We start from the raw sequence: 23737 nt of genomic DNA on the forward strand, positions 1-23737 counted from the left end.
AACGGTCGAGTGGCGAGATGCAAAGCCAGGTGGCTCTGACCCTGGCCCACCATTCATCTTCCTTTACCCTCAAGGATGATTCTTACCTTGATAATGTTGATGGATAACAATCCCCTGGACCCCTGGAATATAATGGAGACAAGGCCGGGGCACCCAAATATGACTTGCTGAAATTCTCAGATTTACTACAGAGAAACACACACAGAGTGCCGGGACGGCAGACAGCCGGCTACACAGCAGGACTATCATCTTCCAGTGGCCTCTCCCTTCCAGTCTGGTGGGGGTGGGCACAGGTCTCAGCCTGCTGAGGTCCAGATAGGATTGGAAGCGAATCTCTCTCCTGAAGAGTTCAGTACATTTCATGGGGGGTTTATATTTCCATTACTCTTGGCCCTAATCCTGCTTCTGAGGACTCAGTAAGTAAACAAATCATCTGAGCTTCTGATGAGGCCGCCTCCACCCCACCTGGTGCTGACCCAGAAGGGAAATCAGTGCCTTTTCTGGTTTCAACAAGACAATAAATCCATGTCTCAGAGATGGTGTCTTACGTACATAGCGGGAGTCGCAATGGGGCATTTGCGTTGGTGCTGCGCAGACAGCCTCTGATGTCCTAAGTTGCTTCTTGCTGGGGAACTTTCCCTGCCTGCCCTCCCTCTGTGCCAGTACCCCATCCTCTCTCCACATCTTGCTGGCTCCCCTGTCCACCCTCTATTTTGTCTCTCTGGGTCTTGACTCCAGAGTAAATTCTCCTTATTTCCTCATGAAAGTCAATTTAACAATCTTACTTGTAGCCTTTGCTCCTGCTGACACAAGGTATATTCCTAAATAAAATATACTTACTGGAGAAGTGGGAATTCTGGTGCTAACTCTTAAAAAATAAAATCTGTTTTTCCATCCCTGGTCCTCGTGTGGTTGGTCTTTAATTATCCAGCAGCCAGGAGTGTCTGCCTGGGTTTTTCATGAGCTGCGAGTTTTAGGCACAAGCTCATGGCTGAATTCTCTCTTCTGCCTCCCAAAGATGTGCCTCCATCTCCCCTACTTCCCTTCTGAGGACCCACCTCTTTTGTAGGTAATTGACTTTGGAAATGCAAGCCTTGCTTGGATTTCCACATCTTGTGGACATGCACACCCCAGATTCTGGTTGGAGATGGACAGTTCCACATGCAACATACATACAGAGCTTCTATATCCTTCCCTAGTGTGGCTTCCCGCCTCCATCGCTTATGTTCTAAGAGTCATCCTCTTTGCAAATACCTTGACATCTCTTTACCTTAGTGTTTTTTCCAAGAACAGATTTAAACTATTCGTCCAACGTTCATTAATTCCACAAACACCCGTAAGCCCTTATTATATGCCAGTTCCTGTGTTAGACTTCCCGCAAATGTTCTGTATCTTAATTCTCAGAAACTCCAAATAAATTGAGAATTTTAGTCTCTGTTTTGTAGCATGTTCCAGTTAGGGAGAATGGCATCTGCAGAGGCCCAGAGGCGTGGGGGAGCAGGGGCAGAGTTCAGTGTGTCTGAAGCAAGGGGTGAGAGGAAGAAGTATCGGGAGGCCAATTGGAGAGGAGGGCAGCTGCGAGGATGCTGAGGGCAGGGTCTAGCCCTTGGAGATATGACAAGGCGCGATGTGCATCCGAGAAAGCCAACTCTGTGCTGAGTCTAAGGGAGGACTGGAGCTGGAGACAAGGAAACCAGTGGTTACTGTCTCCCTAGGGAGAAATGAGGGCATCTGAACCATGCTGCGGCCATAGGAGGTGACCATGTAGAGAGGACATAAGGAAACTTCCCCAGGACTGAAACCCCTAAGCCTGGGCAGGGGATGGGCAACAGGTGACACAGTGCAGAGCATGGTGCCTCCCACAGGTGCTGGGCTGCAGCTGTCCCCCATTCTAGTCATATCCTGCCTGCCTCCCCCTCTCCCCTGCGCACCTGCATTGTCTTGTTACGGGACTGGCTGTACTGAACGCTGCCATGGCTGAGCCAGCTCTGCAGTGCAAATGTCAGGCCTTTGACCGCAATGGGCCAAGCCACCTTCCTTTTGGGAGCCTGGGCCAGGGTATTATAGAGGCCCCCACTCTGGGCCTTCCTGGATTGGCACCTTTTCTGGATCACTCTGGGAGCAGAGAAGTGGCCTTTCCCTCAAAGGGCAGCCCTGCAACACCTCAGGGCATGCAGCCCTGAAAGACCCTGCTGAGGCCCAGGGGGCTGTGGCAGCTGTGACTTTGCTGCTCGGGCCAGGAGGAGGCCAGAGACACGTGCACAGTTGAGCAGATTTTGGGCGGTTGGGGATGTAATGCTCAGGGCCCATCCTTGCTCAGTCTTTGGACCCACAAGCTGCAGAAGTCAGGTGCTACCCTTGCTCAGTCTTGAAAAGCTTTCAGACCAAGGGGCCTTGCGAGAGAGGTGTTGGCAGACACAAGTTTGTTTTCTCAGTAGTCTCCACGCTTCTATGTGCCAGACCCATGTTGGGCCCCAGTGACTGGGGACACCCCTGGAGGAGCTCTCAGCTCACCCACAATGAAGTCAGGAGCCCGCCTGGGTCCTTTATTTCCCTTTCCATTCCCTTCTGTCTCTGCTCCCTTGAAAACCAAAAATGCACACAAAGAACTTAGGACAGTACGTGGCACACAGAGGTATTCCCATCTGCATTTCATATGGAGGCCGATCAGGGCTGCCCCACTGCCCCTCTCCAGGCCACTGATTGCATTGTATTTTGTTGTCATCAGTTTAAGTCTAGAGTGTGAAATGACTTGTTCAACAGCAACTCAGCAAGGAAGTGCAAGTGGAGGTTCAGTTCACCCATTCGATAAGCATTTATTGAGTGCTTGCTGTAGCCATGCACAGCTGTCCACATTGGGAGCACAGCTGGCTCAGGTTGTGATGAATCGAAAGCTCCTGTTCATCCTACCAGGCCACCCGGCACAGCTGCATACACAATGGAGTAAACGTCATGCTGTATCTCCAGGGTGACCAACTGGACCAGCGAGGCCCCTTCCAGCTCTGTCCCTACCTAGAATGGAAGCCACAGGCTCCCAGGACAGCCCCATCCCCTCTCCTGACTGGCTCTTGAGTGCCTCTGACTTGACTCCCTCTGGCGTCTCTGACCTGGCCCCAGATCTTTTGCTTTGCCTCCGGTCTTTCCTCCGCCAAGCCTTTGGCCTGGACATGTTGACCTCTCTTTTGCTTCTTAAGTCTACTCTGACCTGAAATGCATTTTTTTCTTTTTTTGGTTCCTTGTCACTTGTGTGCTGCAGTGTTCCTAGGCCAGCCAGAGCCCCAGGCTCCACTGGGAGAGGACTGAGAGCTTAAATGGTGACAATATCTGCTCTGCTTGTTTGTCTTTTGCTAATGAACTCTGTGTTGTGCCTTACCTGAGTCATGAGGGAGAGAGGCAAAGACTCCTTTGGCCAGGCCTGCCGTCTCTGTCCCTGTGGCCTGTAGCTCCAGCTTTGGCTGTTAGTGAGTGAGCGTTTGTGCAACAGGGAGCCTCTCTCCTTCTAGACCTCTCCACTTGGCCCGGGAACTTGGCATGATCAAGCCCCAACACTGGTCTCCACCCACCCACCCTGAGGAAAGGCTTCTTCTGTTTGTCAGGACTTGGAGGGGCCCAAGTAGAGGCTGCCTTTTTACTATCTGCTCTTGATCTTTTCCCCCAAATGTCCCTTCTCTGGACAACCAGACTTGAGGGTAGCACTCCTCTCTTTGTGTCCCCACCAGTAAACCTACCAGGTTGCTTAAGTGAAGATGCTGGGGTTGGAGAGCAGAGGTGGAGCCACAGATCAATATGGCATGTCAGCTTCTGCCCAAGGCAGGGAGAAGTATGGAGAGAGCATCTTACCAGGAGAAGGGGCAGGAGTGAGTAGAGAAGATGGAAATATCTCCAAGTGGGAATCAAGAAGGTATTTTGGGTAGGCTATAAATGAGGAGCAAATTGTTGTTTGAACAAAAGAGATTCCCTCCCAGGTCAAAGCTGGAGGCAGAAAATATCTTTTTCCTGCTCTCTGTTTTCTATATATTCTTTTTTTGTGAACAAAGATCAATGTGTACCTGCTTAACAAGAGATCCACCTATCCATCCATCTCCCCATGTCCCCCACCCACTCACACATCCACTCGTCCACTCATTCATCCATCCGTTTATCCTTCTGTTCATCTGCCATGCATCTATCCATCAAACATACATTAGGCACCAACCATGTCTCTGGTTGGTGCTGGATACTGGGTTCTAGAGACAGTGGAAAAAAATATATACATATTTGTGTATATATACATATATATATATATATTTCGGGGGCCCTGCACTTAACAAAGCTCAAATTTTGGTGAGGTAAATGCATTTATGAAGCGACAGTGTGTAGTATATCATGGACAAAGGTGCCAGGGGTGATAGATATGGGGGCAGTGGGAAGGCCTATCCATGCCTGGAAAAGAGCATTGCTCAGGCCTGTTTCTTTGAACTGAAATGGGTTCCTCCTTCCCAGCAGATATACTTGTGGGAAGGCTGAGGGCTTCCTTTGGCCTTTCTGAGTCGCATCCTGTTTTTTCCTCTTCATTGAAGGCCTCTCTGCATTCACACATTTGTTAAGTACCTTAATTCATTGTGAACAGAAGTGCTGGAAGGTAAAAGGGAAATTCCACTGGGTGCTGGTCTGGGTTACAGCGGGGTGGCTGCCCCATGTGTGCATGAGTGCGTGTACAGGTGGAGATATGGTCAAAGGGCCCCTTGGTTGAATAGTGTAGGCTGTGAGTGGGTGTCTGGGAGACCCATGAATGTCTTGAGAAGAGACATCTTGACATTAACAAGGACTCTCAGCTTTGAGTTATCCTTTTGGAAAAAGATAAAAAATAAAACCAAGCCAACTCTAAGGGGCTTACATTCTCTTATAACAGCATCTCCCTTTGGGTTTGTATTCCAGAGGGAAGTGGATATGTCAAAAATAATTTTACAGTGGTCGGGGCTCCTGAGAGCTGGGGGGCTGACAAGAGCAGGGAGTGGGTTCATCTTTTTCATCGAGGGAATGCTGCCCCAAGGCTCGAGGGGCTGGAGACTTGGTTCTGTCATGGTGTTCCCTGTAGGACAGGGAGTGAATTTCCAGTGGTGGAGATGACTTCTCTGGGCTGATGAGCTCTGAGGGAGGTCACTGGCCACTGCTGTGCCTGCCCCCCTCAGCCTGAGGTTCTCGTTTAATCCATGGTTGTGCATCCCGGGCAAGCTCCTGCCATCTCTGAGACATCTGTTGTCCACCCTCCATCCACTTCTCACACCTACAGTGTGGAGAGGCGCTAGGCACACAGGGTTTAGTGGCATCCATTCCTGTGCCTACGGCTGTCACAGAAAGGACACAGGTTGAAGGTGGATAGGACAGGGGTCTGTAGGAATGATCAGGGTACAGGGACACCCATGGAAGAAGTGGTCAGCTCTGCCTGGATGTGTCATGGCAGAGATGACCCTTGAGGATTAGCGTGAGTTGCTGAGCAGGCCTGATGTAGCAGATGCTTTCGATGTCCTGCACGAGCTCCCTTGGCCCACCTCTGATTTCAGTTGCAAAGGATAGTCCTACCACTTAAATTCACGTCTGGGGCTCTGCTTTGGGGGCACCCAGTCTAAGACGTGTGAGGAAAGAAGTTGCAGGCTGAGAACAAAGCACGGGGGGATGCGTGGGCATACTGGGGAGTGGTGGGAGGTGAGGTTGGGGGACAGCAGGGGTTCCTCCTGCAGCCCAAGGACCTTATTTGATCTTCCCAGGAGTCCTGTGAGGCCGATATATTCTCCTATTTATATCCAGTGATTTTGTTTTCCCGAAATATTTTTAGTGGACACCTCACTGCTTAGGTGTGTAGAGAATCATCCCCTTGGCCCACTTTGGCTGATGGATGTTTGTGCAACAGTTACCCGGGAGGGGATCACAAACCTGACCGAGGGTGGACATTATCTCCTGCCCACCCTCTCCCTTTTGTCTCCTCCCTTTGCTCTTATGATACCCCCTAGGGGAAGTAGGTTGTGGGAGGGTAACACCTGGAAACAGGGCTGTCTTCTTCCCTGTAGAGGGATCTGGCTGGACCCCTGAGAGGGCAGATGCTGGTATTCGGGCTCATCCAGATAGCAGTCTTTAATCACGCTCGGGAGGGTGAGCCAGACCTGTCCCCCCATCTCACTGCTGTGGTGTGTGATTCTCACTGTTGACTATCCCAACTTTTCCCTCACGACTGTGCTCTCAAGAGCTCTGAGATGGGCTGTGTCTCCTATATGATCCAACTGCACTGCAGACAGCTGAGCAGAGGGGTCATTCTCAGATGCACACAGTTGCACATCTCCAGCACATCCCTTGCGTGGCGGTGATGCCACTGCAGAGTGGGCTCCATGGCCTCCGGAATCTCCGTCACCACAAGCTGCCAGTGTCACTTGGGCCACCATCCACCCTGGGCACCTCCAGAAACCAGAGTGGTCTTTCCAAGGCACAGATCTGGTTTCTGGGCACAGATCCTCCAATGGTGTCCTTCTTCCTAAAGCCATCCATGTTGTTACTCCTTAGCACGTCCAGTGAGGCTTAACCTGGCTCAATCTCTGCCTCCCTCTTGATCCTACTCCCTCTCTACTGTACCTGTTGACGCAAATATCTTGACTGTTTTCAGTCCCTCTAACCCAGGAGTCGGCCAACTATGGCCCACGAGCCAAATATAGCCCGCTGCCTATTTCTGCGAATAAAGTTTTATTGGCACATCCTTTGCTTATGTGTCATCGGTGGCTGCTTCCCTACTATAACAGCAGGGTTGAGCAGTTGCAAAAGCGACTGTAAGCCCCACAAAGCCTAAAATCTTTACTATCTAGTCCTTTGTGGGAAACAGTGGCCGACCCTGCCCTAAGGGGCCCTTGTCCTTTACACCTTCATGCCTTTGCATAATGCTGCTCCCTCCCTATAATGCTCCCCACCCTTTGTCCTACGAATCCTTCTTGACTGAGCTTTCTGCCCATCCTTCCCTGCATCCTTTGTTGTATGAGCAGGATGCCCCACTCCAGTTTTGCAGAGAACCTGCGTGTGCAAGTCTCACTCATGGCACTGATCATGCTGGTTCTGTTGATGTGTGGATCTGCCTCCCATTCTAATTCCTGAAGCAGAGTTAGGTCACATTCTACTCAGAACTCAGCACCTGGCTGGATTTTTGAATGAATGACTGGGAAGCCAGTGGAGTGAGGCATAGATATTGGGCTTCACTTCTTGGTATTAGCATCCTGGGTCACCCCAGCCCTCTGCTGGTTCCCCTGTCTCTGGAAATGCACCAGTAGAAAGGGTTTCACCACCTTTGTCTTTGCAGATCTCCAACCTCTACTTGTATGACAGTGTTCTGATGCTGGCCAACGCCTTCCACAGGAAGCTGGAGGACCGGAAGTGGCACAGCATGGCGAGCCTGAATTGCATACGCAAGTCTACCAAGCCATGGAATGGAGGGAGGTCCATGCTGGACACCATCAAAAAGGTATGTGCGAAGGGGCACCCTTCCAGGCCAAGGCCAGAGACAGGCCCCTGCATGCACCCCCCACTCTGTGCCTGCTCCAGCAGGTGGCCTGAAGCTGAGCTCTTTGTGTGGTTGTCCTGGCAGGCACCCCCCAACCCTCCCTCCTTGCCACTCTTCCTGTCTCAGCATTTGAGGGCTGAGTGAGCTTGGGTTCATGGATATGTGTTGTTGTTGTTGTTGTTGTCTCTGTTTTTATATAAGGAGATTGGACTTCAGAGAGGTTAGTAACTTGTCCAAGGTCCATGACCAAGTCAAAAATGGAGGCAACTGCCTAGCTCATGTCTGCCACTTAGCCCTCCATGCAGGCTGCCACCATCCATAGTCCATAAGAGAGGTTGTCTCAGTTGGAAGTGCATGTGCTGATCCGCCAGGGCCTCAGCTTGTGTGTGCATATGTGTGTGGGTGCACGTATCTGTGTGTGTGCATGTGATGTGTCCCATGACATACTGAGGTCTGACACCAAGTTGGAAGGCTGGATTAGAAGTGAATTGGGTAATCCACAGAAGACTAATAAGTCTAAGAATGAATTGGCTTTTAGAGGCTTCAAAAGAGCATTTAGTGGAATCTGTAGTACTAGGAGTTGTAGTCATGATGAATTGCGCGTGGTTTCGAGAGCAGGGAACATCTTCTGGTGTGGGTTTGAATTGAATGCACCCAAGCTAGAGCCAGGGCCCCTCTGGTACCAGCTCAGTCTCTGGGACTCTCCCAGCTCCCAATCTGGGAGATCAAGCCTGGATAGACCCCCTACCCCAGGTTTGAAGAAAGAAGGGGGCTCATCACAAGCTCACACGTCTGCCACCTGCTCCCCCAGAGCCCACTGAGCTAGCAGAGAGAGGTAAAGGACTTGCACACCTGCCACACCCCATCTGTGCCGGGTGCCATGCTTTGTGCACATTTTCTCCTTCAGTCCTTGCGGATCTGTGACATGAATCTGATTAACTCCGACAGAAGCTGGGAGATGGGAGATGACTTGCCCAAGGTGGCACAGGTGGCACAGCCAGGACTTGAACTGGGTTTTGGCTTCCAGTGTTCAAAGTCACTGCCCCGCAACTTCCCACCGTGTGTCTGATATGGCTCCTGTTGATCTTTGGCTTCCCTCTCGGCTCAGGCTGAGGTGAGCCCCTGCAGCAGGGTGCAAGGGAAGACTAAGCTAAGGAGGGTGAGGACAGAAGGAGGGTGAGGTCACTCTTCAATCTCATAGCTAGCACCATGCAAGGCGCAGAGCAGGAGCTGTAGTCATACTGATGGCGTGCACAATAGGTACAAGCCTTAGGAATTTCTCCTGTGAGCAATGGCCTGGGCATGTTGATCCAGCTCGAGGCCCTGGGACTGCCTGCGACTCTTTCCTTCTTACAGGTGTCCATTACTTCCCCAGTCCTTGATCGTCCCCTTCTTGGTGACCACTTCCTTTTTCTTCCTTGCCTTTGAGATTTCTTCTCCTACTCAGTCCATATTGGCCCACCCTCCAATGGTCTTTCCTTCTGTCCTACAGGGCCACATCACTGGCCTCACAGGGGTGATGGAATTTCGGGAGGACAGCTCAAATCCCTACGTCCAGTTTGAAATCCTGGGCACGACCTACAGTGAGACCTTTGGCAAAGACATGCGTAAGGTAAGCCTCCGGGTCCCCGCCTCCCCCTCTTCCTCTGCGGTGCTGCGGGCACTGGACTCTGAGCAGGCATGACCAACACGGAAGGCCCCTCTCCCAGTCTCTCTCTGTGGATGCTGCCCTTGATGCTGGTTTTTATGGTGCCTGGTGGGGAGGAGGTTCAGAGCAGTTTTCAATAGAAAGAGTCGCCGATACAGTCCCTCAGTACAACAGGTGCCCCTGGCGCTGACTGGTCCCACTGCTTGGGCCTGGAGGGCCAGCTTTGCAGTTCTGGGTGAGGCTGGAAGGGGCAACGTGTCTTCCCAGAGCTGCTGAAATCAGCCAAACCATGGGGACAGGTGTGACTGTGGCTGGGGCGGGAGACAGGGGTTATAGGCTAAGAGTGTCACCTAGATCCAAGAATGAGACAAAGCCGTGAACAGGAAAATGAACAACGAGGAGAGTGAGAAGTGGGGAGTGCTGGGGCCCACTGGAAAGAGACGAGAGAGACGAGCTACATGACTCAGGTGGGGTTTGGCCTTTTTATTTGGTGCTAATGCAAGTGGCAGGCCTGGGGGCTCTTCCTGGTAATAGCTTGCCTCTTCCTCCCTCCTCTTATGGAGGATTTTCAGGATTGAGGTCTTTACCCAGAGTTGGAACCCCCAAAGTTAAGTGGGGCCTGTGAAGTCAAGAGTCTAACAGGTGTGGGGACCAAGAGGTCAATGTGGCAAACAAGGGATGAAACAATTATCCAACAAGGGACCTTAGATGTGGTGACTCACTCTAAACCACAGTGTGGAGCCCATCATGGGGATGCAGGTAAGGGCAGTGGCTGGCTGCCCAGGGCCTGGCCAGCCCAGCTGGCTTGGATGCACTCCCCTAAATGGCCCTCACAGGAGGTTCACGTGCTTGTCAGGGCTGGAGATGGGAGCGTCATGATGTAAAGGGGCCACAGGGCTCAGTCTAATCAGGAAAGCAGTTAAGCACTAACTGGGTGGCACACACTCGGGCACAGGCTCGTGAAATCACACACACACACACACACTCACACACGTATATTTCTGTAAACTAGAGAGGGAGCCACCTCTAGTAATGATGGTGCCCGGAAGAGAAACAGCATAGTGATCTGTCATCAGGGCAGGAGAAACCCTTGGCAGAGAGCCCTCTGGCCTAGCCTCCAGCATTGACTGGGGCAGCGGAGGGCCAGGAAAGGGTTACATGATGCTGCTCTGGGTGAGGGGATTCTTGGGCTGTGCTCCTTGAGACAGGGTAGAAAGGATGCCTGTGTAGTTACGGAGAGTGTGAGAGCTGGAGAGCATGGAGGGGGTGGTCATCAGTTACAACACGGGAAAAAGACTGGCTCCCAAGGGAGAGGCTGGGATGATCCGGACCCAAGGATGATACTCGGGTGGTGGAATTTCAGCCCATCCTGTGACAGAAGCTAGAGTCATGGGCTGGTCTTATAATATTTGGAGGTTTAACAATTGGTTGTGATGCAATGGCAGTACACGTGGTCTTGGAGCTCAGAGGTTTGTTTGTGGCATCATAGAGTGGGTCGCTGACTCTGGTGTGATACCCTAGAGGGCCAGGGTGTGACCTGCAATGTCAAGGGTGTCGGGGATGATCTATGATGTCTGTTGGGGATGCCCAAAGCTGTGTGGCTTAGTAGGGGGCAAGGGATGGGTGGGCAACATTGGTCTGGGTCATTCATGACCACCGTAGAAATTGGCTTGTGTTGGGACTCCCACCTATTAAGGAAAAACCAGGACCAGGGAGCCTTTCAGCCATTCTGATGTGAAAGGAGCTTGAGGAGTATAACCTTCGTATCTGCCACAGTCTGCCTTCATCCCTGAGTGTTCCTCTGAGGTCAGGGACAATCAGGCCCGCCTGCTGGCTCCTTTGCTACCCCATCCGTCTTCTTTCAGCTCAGCTCTAACCCCAAGGTCCCCACGGCAGGTGGGAATGTTGGCTGGGGAGGTCCCTTTCTTGTCTTAGGCAGCTGATGGGGGGCCACTCCAGGTGCCCGAGAAAGGAGGAGGCACTGTGTCCTCCACTTCCTGCTTCAGGTGTCTGGGCCTTCCCTGTTGCCACGGCAACGCTCCTCCACTACCCTGGAGCCAACGGGAGCTGGAATCTCTCAGTCTAAGGAGCTTCAGAGCAGGAGGCCTGAATGTAATTGAGTTGGAAGGGAAGCTGATTTTCAAGTGGGCTTTCTTTTAAAATGTATCCTTTTGTCATTTTAAAATCTGCCCTTAATAACTGCATATCCTGGTTGTTATCTGTCCGCCTGGGAGCTTCTCTCTCTTCGGAGAGGTTACCTGGAAAGCAGGGAATGAGAATTACCAGAGCAAATGTTTGTTATTCAGGCCAAGGGTGCATTAAAGCAGGCTCTGGGAGGTCTTGGGATGAAGGAGGAGAGGGGATTGGGATGGAGTGTCACCGGTGTAGGGCGGCATTTGAAGGCAGGGCTGAGCTGGAGTTCTTGGTGGAAAATGGGGCTGTGAGGGGTGAGCTGGGAAATTGGAGAGACCTAAAGATACAGTTGAGGGTAGGCGGCAGATCTGACGGTGGATTTAGGATCCTGAGGCACGCAAAGGCAGGGCAAAGGTCAGTTATCCTAAGGAGGCAGGGTGACTCGGAGGTGCCTCCCTGGGCTGCATCTCTCTGTGGCCACATCCAATGCAGAGCTACTGGAGGAGCCAGCTGGGCTGAGATGCTGGATGCTGTGTCGTCGGAGCCCAGTCAGAGGATGCCTGCAAAGATGATATATATCTTCATATATGTATATATCCTAACATATATTTATATGCATATAAGTATACTATATATATATCCATCTGTACATATGTTAATTTAAAAACAACCACAGCAAACAAACACACAAAAACCAAGATTAAGATTTCATATTTAAACCAAGAGGAATTGTCTAAATTAGGGAGCGGATGGATGTTTTCTTAAAAGTAAATACTCCGGAGGATGAGTCACCCAGACGTTTGGGATTAAGCGGCATCAGGAGACTGTGGATTACTCAGCCCTTCAGAGCACGGAGGAAGTGGGCGATCGCCTTTTGCACCAGGGTGCTGGGCAGACACTGATTAAATTATCTCATCCAGGAAGCGAGTTCTTGTCTGGGGAGTGCTGCGTGGCAAAATCAAAGGTCTGTGGCACCAGCTTGCAGGGCAATTCCAGGCAAAATATTAATCATCTCTGTGTTCTGCTTGGAGCTATCTGACGGGGGTGCTCACCAAGCAGCCCCACTGGGGGCCAGGCTTTGCTGGAAAGTCGCGTCCAGCTCCCACAGGACTTGGCTTGACATTTGTCCTGGGATCCAACCTTGTTCCTATTGGAGCTCCACAAATTCCTACTTGGTGTTCTCTTTGTTCAGACAGAAATCTCCAAAGAGGGTGCTCTCATGGGCTTGTCTGTGCACATGTCCTTAGCTCCTGACACGAGCTGGGATGGGATTGTTGAAAGCCACCCGTTGGAAAGTTTCCAAAGGTGGAGGCATGCAAAGCTGCTGAGTGCCTCCTGTGGACAGAGAAGCATCACCTGTCTGTTGTCTTACTGACGTGGGGCCTTTGTGTCACTCCTGGCTGTGCCTCTCCCGAGCTTTTGCAGCCACTCCTTTTCTCTGAGCCTTCATTTTCTCCCACGGGAGGTGCAGAGAAGAGGAGGCTCCTGGTGGACTAGAGGCGGGGGTCAGTCAGTGAGATGACCGTGATGCAGAACTTGTCCGTGAGAACTCTCCCGGGTGGCATGGGCCATCAGCTTCGAGTAGAGGGGGCTGGGTAGCTCCTCACCATGTGCCAAACCTGAGGCCAGGGCAGTGGGAGTGCTTCGTGGACCCAGGCCATGCTCAGCCCCCTTCCACTCCTTATCAAGACCAAGGGCTGAGAGGATGCTGGGAGCTTCACCTCAGATGAGATTTAACTTTTCGGAATGTTTGGTGTGGTTAATGAAAGCAGGAGAACGTGGTTGTCATTTTTCCCTAAGCATGCCTTGCCTGGACTGTGCCATCAGCTACAGCCCTGCAGAAATATTTTTCCAGGACGTGATTGCTGAGGATGTCTCTGCTTCTCTTTCCTATTGATCCTGGTGTGGAGGACTCATTCCCTTCCACTGACACAGGGTCCCGGGTGCAGTGAAACCCTGGGGAAATTGCCAACTGCTTGCAGGCTCTTTGCACCTCATTTCCCACAGGTGCCATCCACCTGATTCACTGCCTCAGCACAGGGCAGCCTGTCTCCTTGGGCAGGAGGGTGCAGAAATGGACAGGAAGCATCTGGAAAGCCTGTGGGTTTGCTCTATGTGTCGCCATTGCAGGAGAAAGGATGCCCTGGTGTGACGAGAGAGAATAGAGTTGTTTTCTGCTCCTTTGCATGGAGTAGAATTGAATTAGGACCAAGAGATTGAGGAAGAATTTGGTCCAGTGGTTTTCAAGCTTTTCTCGGGCTGCAGCAGAATCTTACTGGAATTCAAACATGTATTAAACAGTTGTTGAAGCAAACACGTGGTAGTTGCAATAGGTGGAGAATTGGGGGGAGGGGTCCTGAGGTTCCCCTGCACAGTGTTCCCTCTCCCCAGCATCCCTGTGATCTTCTGTGCAGCTCCACTGGGGAAACTGAGGCCCAGAGACTCAATTATGGAGCACCAACAACCATGTGGCTCGTCTGGGGCTGGAAGAAAGGTTTCCTGGGGTTGATGTGTGTCAAGGACCTGGAATCTCCTTTCTGAACTTAGGATGACGCAGTTCTGCGACTCCCTCACTCCCCTCAGCCCACTTTCCACTTTCCACTCCCTCCTCCTGTCCATCGCCCTCCCCCGCACCCCCCAAAGCCAGCATTAGGACCTCATAGTCCCTTCCCATTGGCCTGGAGCCTGCTGACTTGAAGTTCCACCAGTGCCCTTGGCTTGGCCTCCTTGTTCCAGCAATTATCCAGGGATATGGGGCTTCGTTCTGTGCTCCTTCACTAGTTTGAGGCACTTCTGTCTTCTCTGTCAATTTTGATTCTTCATAAAAGCTGTCTTTAGACAGCAGTCAAATGCCTCCCTTGATGTCATGTCCCTGAGAAGGCGTTGTGGCTGCTGCTGATTCATAGAGTAATAATTGCTCATCATAGAGTGATCACCACCCCATAGGACCCAGCCCTCCCTGGGCTCGGAAGTACATCATTAACATTCTTCCCCAGGTCTGCTACGCTGTGTTGCAAATTATCACACATTCTCAGAAGTTCTAAGCGCTGAGGCCAGGTGCAAAAGGCACCAGCCAGTAGACAGGATGGCTCTGGGAATGAAGTAGGAGCTGCCTCTTAGAGAGTACAGGTGGAACCCTTTACCTGGTGGCTCCAGCAGCTGGTGCCAGGAGCCGCGCAGTGGGTTCAGTAATGAGACAGGGTGGCAGTGGGCGGTGGAGCCCGGAGGATCCAGTCTGAGAACTGTGCGTTATCTCTATTAAGCTGCTCTGACGGAGACTCCCGGCCGTGCACAGTGAGTCACAGAAGAGAAATAAACTTCAGTCTCTTCATGGATTAGCATTCTTGCAGCGTATTTCCCAAGTAAAATGTCAACCGTTCCGAACTCTTGTGCAGAACTGCTTTTGACAGGGCTGAGAACCAAAACAAACACTGCTGCTTCGTCTGAGTAGAGGGATAAGGAAAAGACACAATTAAGTATTTCATTTTAAGTATCATTTATCGCTTCCTTTTCAGGATAGCATCAATACATGCTCATTTAGCGTGGAATGTTTAGAAAATTCAGATAAATGAAAAGAAGAATATAAAAGTCAGCTAAAATCTCTAAACCAAGAAATCAATACTGTTAGCATTTCTGGTATATTTTCTTTCTCCTTCCTTTTCCCTCACTCTATGCACAGGGACAAAGTAGTGATATATATATATTTATCAAATTGCTATTTAGTACATACACTTCATATCCTGACTTTCCCACTGAATTCTATATTGGGAATATTTTCTCATTTTTTCTACTATTCTTTACAACTATGATTTTTAATGGAAACACATTGCTCAACTTACATGGAACCATCATTTATTTTATCTTCCTGTATGATGAATGTTTAGGTATTTTCACCATCTTGATGTAGAATAGTATTGTAATGAGCATCCAAAATATATACAATTTTAATTACATCTATATTTATTTCCTTAGATTTTTTAAAAGGTAGAACTACCAAACCAAGGATAATATCTTTTTTAGGTTCTCTATGTAATTGACACAGATTTTCAAATTGTTCATAGGAGGATTTAATAAGTTTTACTTCCACCATTAATATATGGAAATCTGTTACATCCTATGCTCAAAAAATTGACCTGTTAAACGTTTTTGCTACTCTGGTAGCAGTATGAAAAAATAATGTTGCTAATTTTGCATTTCTTGTGGGATTGTACGTTTAAAAGTATAATCATTGATCATTTGCATTTCACATTTTGTAAATTATTCCTTAGGTCCTTTGCTCTTTTATATTAGGGATGAAATTTTTGTCAACTCATGTAACTTGTCTTTCAGAAGGGAATTGATAGTTATTTGTGTCAAGTATTTTGTTCCCATAAATTGTTTGCCTTTGAGTTAAGAAAATATTTTCACATAGAGACAGTTAAAAATTTATGTTTGTATTTTTTAGAAAGTCATACCCAATTTTCAAAGTAGACACTATGCGTCTATACTCTCTTCTAGTATTTTTATGGTTTGATTTTATTTCAATGAACTCTGCCATCCACTTGGGATTGATTTGGGATAAATTTTCATGTGATGACCTAACTTTTACGTTTTTCAGTGATGTTTTCCACTACTATTTATCCAGTAATCCTTCCTTCCCCCATTGACTTGAATGTCACATTTATCATATGCTCTACTAAATTTTGCACATCTCCTCATTGATTTTTTAAAAAAATTCTTACTCTTTTCTCCCCTTTTTTTTTCTCTCAGCTTAAATTTAATTCAACTTTGTGCATTACTAGAATGTACTTGTCTGCAAGTAGCAGAATGCTCATCTCAAGTGGATTAAACCATGAGGAAGACTTATCTCATAGAAAGAGGCTGCATCGAGGGTGGCACCGGGTTGGCCAATTCAGACGTGCAGAGTCCCTGTCAAAGGCTCAGGTCTTTTTCATCTTTCTACTTGGCAGTCCTCAGGACACGTCTGAGCTCTCCTCATAATTTCGGGATGGCTGTGGCAGTTCCATTTGTCGTACCCAGAAAGACAACAGCAAGCGGAAGAAGGCGGTCATTTCTTTCTGAGGGTTGCCTTTTTTTAAAATAAAGAGACCTTTCTCAGGAGTTGACCCAGGCTCCCATTTTTATATAATGATCGTTTTGCTTTTTTTGTTGTTGAAGTTGGGGTTTTCCACCTAGATGCATATGTGACATTGACCTGTACTTTCTCCTTCAGATGCTTGTGTTCAACTTGCATCAGACTGGTACTCCTTTCTTAACACAGATGGGGAATCGCTCATTCTTTTGCGCCTGTACAGACAGAGCTCTCGAAAGTTGGCAAGAATTTAACTTGTAAAATGATCTAGGCTAGTTGTTGGTCTTGGAGCTATTACTCTGATATCTTGGAAACTTTCTTTCCTGGTTTCTACATTTCTTCGAGTCATTTTTAGAAATCTACAGAAAATCTTGTATAACACTGGCTTTTTCAAATTCGTTACTAAAGCTCTGTTATAGTATTTGCCAATGATTTAAAAAATATATGTTCAAATATCTCTCTTTTCGTTGCTAATACAGTCATGCACCACACAGTGACATTTCAGTCAGTGACAGACTGCACGTACAATGGTGGTCCCATAAGATGAGTACCATACAGCCTAGGTGTGCAGTAGGCTATACCACCTAGGTTTGTGTAAGAGCACTCTGTGATGTTCACACAATGACAAAATCACCTAACGATGCATTTGTCAGAACATGTCCCCATTGTTAAGCATGACCGTATTGTGTGTTTGTGTTGTCTCCCTTTATTTCTTGATTAGACTTGACAGAAGTTTTTTTAATTGATTTTTTTCAAAGAACTAGGTCTAATTTGTTTAAGCAATTTTGTTATATTTTATGTTACTCTAATTGATTGTTTTTCTTCCTGTCTCCTTGCCGCCTAGTGTTCGTTTTATTGTAAAATTTTAAACTTATTATATGAAGTGTTAGATAATTTATTTTTATCCTTTCTGGTTTGGAATGCAATTTTATTCTGAATATAGTGGTGGCTGAATCATAGTAGTTTTTCTAATACAAACTCAAGTGTAACACTCATACAAAAACTTGCCTAAATCATGAGTAAAAATCGTAGTGAATTTTCAGGAAGGGAACACTTGCGTGCAATCAACACCCACATCAAGAAACAGAATATCCCCCAGTGCCCCCAGGTCTCCCTTGTGCCCCCTACTGGTCATTACACTCACCAGTGGAAACAGTGTTGACATCTAATGCATGTACTTTGTATTTTCTATTGTAACTGCCTTCTTTTGCTCAGCTTCATGCTTGTGAGATATTATTATTGTATGCAGTTTTAGTTCATTCATTTTTATTGTGTTTTGAAGTGTTGGTTTTATCATTGCTCAGCTATGGTAAGGCCAACAGATGAAGAGACAACTGCCAATGAAAAGGTAGTTTGTTACTTACAATTCCCAAGAGGAGGGAGCACACCACACCACACAGGGCCACGAGGAGAAGCAGCAGCGTGGGTCAGGAGGCAGAGGGAGCAGGGGAAAATGTGGGCAAGCATCTTTATGGTGGTTTTTGCAGGAAGGAGTGGGCAAGGCAAGGTAAGCAGTCTTGGGGCCGGCTAGTTTGGATAATTTCCGTGGGTTTCAGGGATGGGGGCTGCTGCTCCTTGTCTGCTGTCTCACCTGGGGTGATCAGGTTTGGGGAACAGCAGCCCAGAGTATAAAGGCTCCATAAAGGAGGTGGTTGTGGGGCGGGCTCTGCATTGGCAAGCTTGCATATGAAAGGCACCCATGTGTCACTTACTATCTCAAGAAATCCACTAATCCTGGGAGGGGCCGTCCCTCATCAGAAATAAAGAAAATAAAAAGACATGATCAATACATGTCGACGTATAATATTCCTTTTATGAATATTTCGCACTTTGTTTCTTCTATTGTTGAGGACACTTGAACTGTTTCCAGATTTTGTCTATTACCAGTAATGCTGCTATAAACACTTCCAGATGCATCTTTTTGGGGAGCATATGTATGTCTTTTTGTTTGGTATGTACCTGAGAGTGGAGTGACTAGGTCATCACACTTAAGATTTTTTTCATCTTTAGTTGTCAGAAGTTTTATTATGATGTGTTTTGATGTGGATTTCTTTCTTTATCCCATTTTCAGTCCCTGTATTCTTGACTCTATAGGTTTATGTTTTTCACTAAATTCAGTAACTCGTCAATCATTATTTATCTGAACACTCTTGCATCCCCACACTCTTTCTCTTCTCCTTCTGGCGTTTCAATGGAATGAATGTTTGATCTTTTATTATTGTCCCACAAGTCTCTGAGGCCCCACTCATTTCTTTTTCAGTCTCTTTTCTCTCTGCTGCTTATGCTGGGTAAATTTTATTATTCTCTCCTCCAGTTTACTGATTCTATCTTCTATCCTTTAAACTCTATGATTGATCCCATCCAGTGAGTTTTAAATTTTTGTTACTGTATTTTTTCAGTTCCATATTTTCCATGTAGTTCTATTTTATACTTTTTCTTTACTGACATTTTCTACTTTTTTTTTCCATTTGTTTTGAGACTTTGTAATCACTTGTTGAAGCATTTTTATGATGACATTTAAAATCCTTATCAGATAATTCCCACATCAGATTCATCTTGATCTTAGCATCACTTGATTGTTTTTTCTCATCCAAGTTGTGATTTTCCTGGTTCTTGATATGTGGGTAGTTTTTGATTATATCCTGAACATTGTTGTAATTATCTTAGGAGACTGTGTATTCTACTTAAATCTTTTACAGTATTTTATTTAGTGGGGAGTCTCCCTGTTTAATTTTAGCATACAAGCCTGGCCTACTTTTGTCCTCTGTGCTTCCAATAACTACTTAATTTCCAGAACTGGTGCTGTCTTGTGGTGCTCTTTCCGTCTGGTCTGCTTAGTTTTTATGGTGCTGTTGTGGCTCCTATTGTCCATCTTCATGCTTTGTGCTTCCTGAGGCGAGTGAAGGGGCTTCTCCAGGATAAGCCACATGGTACCTCTGGTTTAAGGAAGGGGATCTCTGGCCTGTGAAGGTGAGGAGCGTTTCCTACGTGGGGTATTTGTGGCCGGACCACCCTGGCCCTGGGGAGTGGAGAGTGCTTCCCTGGCTGAATCCTGGTTGTGGCAGTCTCTCTCTCTTGCTAATGCCACCTGGTGGCTCTCAATGGAGTAGGGGATTTTCAAGCTTATGGGACAAAGACAATCTGCCTGGCATTTATATTTAAATTGTGACTTCTATAAGCAGCTTGTAGTAGGGCACTTTCTGCTTTTTGTCCACTCTATCAATATCTGCCATTAAATTAAAGTGTTCAGACCATTACCATCTTAGCTAATTATTGATAGAATTGGAATTATGTTTACAATTTTATTATTTGTTTTATTTGTTCTCTTTTTATTGTGGTACTCTGTGCCCCTTTTCTTGCCTTCTTTTGTGTTATTTGAATATTTTTAACGTTCCATTTTAGTTTCTTTATTTGACTTTTTGGTTTATCTCTTTGCATCAATATTTAAGAAACTTATTTAGGGATATATCGCTCTATATCTATCTATATCTATATCTGTCTATCTGTACTTTCACGGCCCACTTAGATTTAATATTGTTCAACTTTATATAAAATGTAGCAACCTTGTAACATATAGGTTCCTTTAACTCTCCCCCCTCATGCTTATTTTGCATTATATGTATCATATATATCTGCACTCATTGGAAACCCTGCCACACAATAGGATTTTTTTATTTCAATAGTCGCACACATTTAAAAGTACTTCAGATGGAAAGTAGAAGTCTTTAGATATTTACCATTTGTTTTATTCTTCTTTCATTCCTGAAGATCCAAGTCTCCATTTGATATTGTTTTCCTGAAGCAATTCTTTCAGCATTTTTTGTAGTATGGGTCTGCTGGCAAAAATTCTCTTTCTTTTCCTTCTTCTGAGAAGATCTTATTTTTTCTTTATTCCTGAAGGATATTTTAACTGGATGTAGAATTCTGAGTTGGCAGTTCTTTTCTTCTGGCCTCTGTATCTCTGATGGGTAATCTGTGGTCATTCCAATCCTGGTTCCCCTGTTTGTGATGTGTTGTTTACTCTAGTTGCTTTTGAGGATTTTTTTTTGTTTGGTTTCCAGTAATTTCATTAAGATGCATCTAGGCATGGTTTTCTAATTGTTTATACTTTTAAGAGTTCACTGAGTGTCTTGCATCTGTAAATGTTCATCTTTTACCAAAGTGGGAAGTTTTCTATAAGAATTGCTTTAAATATTTTTTTTTTTTGTGGGAAAATCTTTTTCACTTCTTCTGGGGCTCCAATGGTACATATATCAGAACTTTTAATACTGTCCATTAGGGTCCCAGCTCTAATCTTTTACTTTTAAACTTTACTGCCCCTCTTTGTTCTTCAGGTTAAATAATTTCTTTTCTTTTTTTTCCTTTTTTTTTTATTGAGGTAACATTGGTTTATAACATTATATAAATTTCAGGTGTACATCGTTATATTTCAATTTCTATGTACACTACATCATGTTCACCACCCAAATACTAATTACCATCCATCACTGTACACATGTGCCATATCACCTTTTTCTCTCTCCTCCCTCCCCCCTTCCCCTTTGGTAACCACTAATCTAATCTCTGTATCTATGTGTTTGTTTGTTATTGTTGCTGTTTTTGTCTTCTATGTATGAGTGAAATCATACAATATTTGACTTTCTCCCTCTGACTTATTTCACTTAGCATAATACCCTCAAGGTCCATTTATATTGTCACAAATGGCAAGATTTCATCCTTTTTTATAGCTGAGTAGTATTCCATTGTGTATATATACTACATCTTTATCCAGTCATCCATTGGCGGGCACTTAGGTTGTTTCCAAGTCTTGGCTATTGTGAATAATGCTGCAGTGAACATAGGAGTGCAAGCATCTTTTTGACTTAGTGTTTTTGTGTTCTTTGGATAAATACCCTGAAGTGTAATGGCTGGATCATATGGTAGTTCTATTCTTAATTTTTTGAGGAATCTTTGTACTGTTTTCCATAGTGGCTGCACCAGTTTACATTCCTACCAGCAGTGTATGAGGGTTCCCTTTTCTCCACATCCTCTCCAACACTTGTTATTTTTTGTCTTGTTAATTATAGCCATTCCGACAGGCATGAGGTGATGTCTTATTATACTTTTGATATGAATTTCCCTAATAATTAGAAAATCTTTTCCTGTGCCTGTTGGCCATCTATATATCTCCTTTGGAGAAATTTCTTTTCGAGCCTTTTGCCCATTTTTTAATTGGGTTGTTTGTTTCTGTGTTGTTGAGTTATATGAGTTCTTTATATATTTTGGATATTACCCCCTTATCAGACATATGGTTTGCAAATATCTTCTCCTGATCATTAGGTTGTCTTTTCATTTTGTTGATGGTTTCCTTTGCTGTGCAGAAGCTTTTTAGTTTGATGCAGCCCCATTTGATATTTTTCTTTTGTATGGCTTCCCTGGTGAGACATGGAATTCGAAAAGATGCTACTAAGGCCAGTGTTGAAGAGCGTACTGCCTGTGTTTACTTCTAGGAATTTTATGATGTCAGGTCTTACGTCCAAGTCTTTAATCGATTTTGAGTTAATTTTTGTGTTTGGTGAAAGATAATGGTCTACTTGCATTCTTTTGCATGTGGCTGTCCAGTTTTCCCAACACCATTTATTGAAGAGACTTTCGTTTCTCCATTGTATGTTCTTGGCTCCTTTGTCTAAAATTAGCTGTCCATAGATGTGTGGGTTTATTTCTGGGCTCTCAATTCCGTTCCATTGATCTGTGTGTCTGTTTTTGTGCTGCTACCATGCTGCTTTGATTACTACAGCTTTGTAGTATATTTTGAAATCAGAATATGAAACCTCCAGGCTTGTTCTTTTTTCTCAAGGTTGCTTTGGCTATTTGGGATCTTTTGTTGTTCCATATAAATTTTAGGGTTCTTTGTTCTATTTCTGTGAAAAATGTATTTGGAATTTTGATATTTCCAGCTAACTGATCTTTGTATGTTGATTTTGTAGTGTACATCTTTACTGCATCCATTTATTATTTTTAAAAAGTTTCTTGGTGAATTCTTCAGGGTTTTATATATATAAAACCATGTCATCTGCAATTAGTGACAGTTTTACTTCTTCCTTTCCAATTTGGGTCCCATTTATTTCTTTTTCTTGCCTGATTGCTCTCACTAGGACTTCCGAAACTATGTTCAATAAGAGTGGCAAAAGTGGGTATCCTTCTCTGGTTTCTGTTCTAAAAGGATATTTTTCCGTTTTTCACTGTGAATAAGATATTAGCTGTGGGTTTGTCATATAGAGCCTTTATTATGTTGAGGTGCTTTCTTTCTGTACCCATTTCATTCAAAGTTTTTATCATAAATGGATGTTGTATCTTGTCCAATGCTTTCTCTCTATCTATTGAGATGAATATGTGATTTTTATTCTTCATTTTGTTAATGTGGTGTATCAAGTTGATAGATTTGTGGACATTGAACCATGTCTGCATCCCTGGAATAAATTCCACTTGATCATAGTGTATGATCTTTTTTTAATGTACTGTTGTATTTTATTTGCTAGCATTCTGTTGAAGATTTTTGCATCTATGTTAATCTGTGATATTGGCCTGTAATTTCCTTTATTTTGTTATGTCCTTGTCTGGTTTTGGTATCAGGGTAACGTTGGCTTCGTAGAATGAGTTAGGAAGCTTCCCTGCCTCTTCAAGTTTTTGGAAGAGTTTGAGGAGGATGGGGATTAAGTCTTCTTTAATGTTTGGCAGAATTCACTGGGGAATCCATCTGGTCCTGGACTTTTGTCTTTTGGGAGGTTTTTGATTACTCTTTTGATCTCCTTGCTGGTGATTGGCCTATTCAAATTCTCTATTTCTTCTTCATTCAATTTTGGAAGTTTGGATGGTTTAAGAACTTATCCATTTCTTCTGGATTATCCAGTTTGTTGGTGTATAGCTTTTTGTAGTATTCTCTTATAGTCCTCGGTATTTCTGTGGTGTCCATTGTAATTTCTCCTCTTTTGTTTCCGATTTTATTTATTTGAGCATTCTCTCCTTTTCTTGGTGAGTCTAGCTAAAGATTTGTCAATTTTGTTTATCTTTTCAAAGAACCAGCTCTTAATTTCATCAGTTTTTTCTATTGTTTTTTTAAGTCTCTATTTCATTTATTTCTGCTCTGATTTTTACTATTTCCTTCCTTCTACTGAATTTGGCCTTTGTTTGTCCTTTTCCTAGTTCCTTCAGATATATTTTTAGATTGTTTATTTGAGATTTTTCTTTTTTCTTGAGGTAGGCCTGTATTGCTATAGGCTTCCCTCTCAGTCCTGCTTTTGTTGTATCCCATAAATTTTGGTATGTCATAAATTAAATTTCATTTGTCTTCAGGTATTTTTTCATTTCTCTTTTGATTTCTTTGTTGACT

The 23737-nt window shown here is 45.5% G+C and overlaps 1 protein-coding gene across 3 annotated transcripts in view; it reads left to right on the forward strand.

Moving 5' to 3' along the window:
- The window catches only part of GRID1 (glutamate ionotropic receptor delta type subunit 1), a 670463-nt gene that overhangs the window by 455384 nt on the left and 191342 nt on the right, over window positions 1–23737 (forward strand). For all 3 annotated transcript variants that reach the window (XM_023648767.2, XM_023648771.2, XM_070265586.1), the window contains 2 exons: window positions 7316–7477; window positions 9009–9128. In XM_023648767.2, the coding sequence (XP_023504535.1) occupies window positions 7316–7477; window positions 9009–9128 (282 nt within the window). The remainder of the gene's footprint in view (window positions 1–7315; window positions 7478–9008; window positions 9129–23737) is intronic.

This window comes from Equus caballus, chromosome 1, assembly GCF_041296265.1.
Source record: "Equus caballus isolate H_3958 breed thoroughbred chromosome 1, TB-T2T, whole genome shotgun sequence".
In the NCBI taxonomy this organism is placed as follows: domain Eukaryota; kingdom Metazoa; phylum Chordata; class Mammalia; order Perissodactyla; family Equidae; genus Equus; species Equus caballus.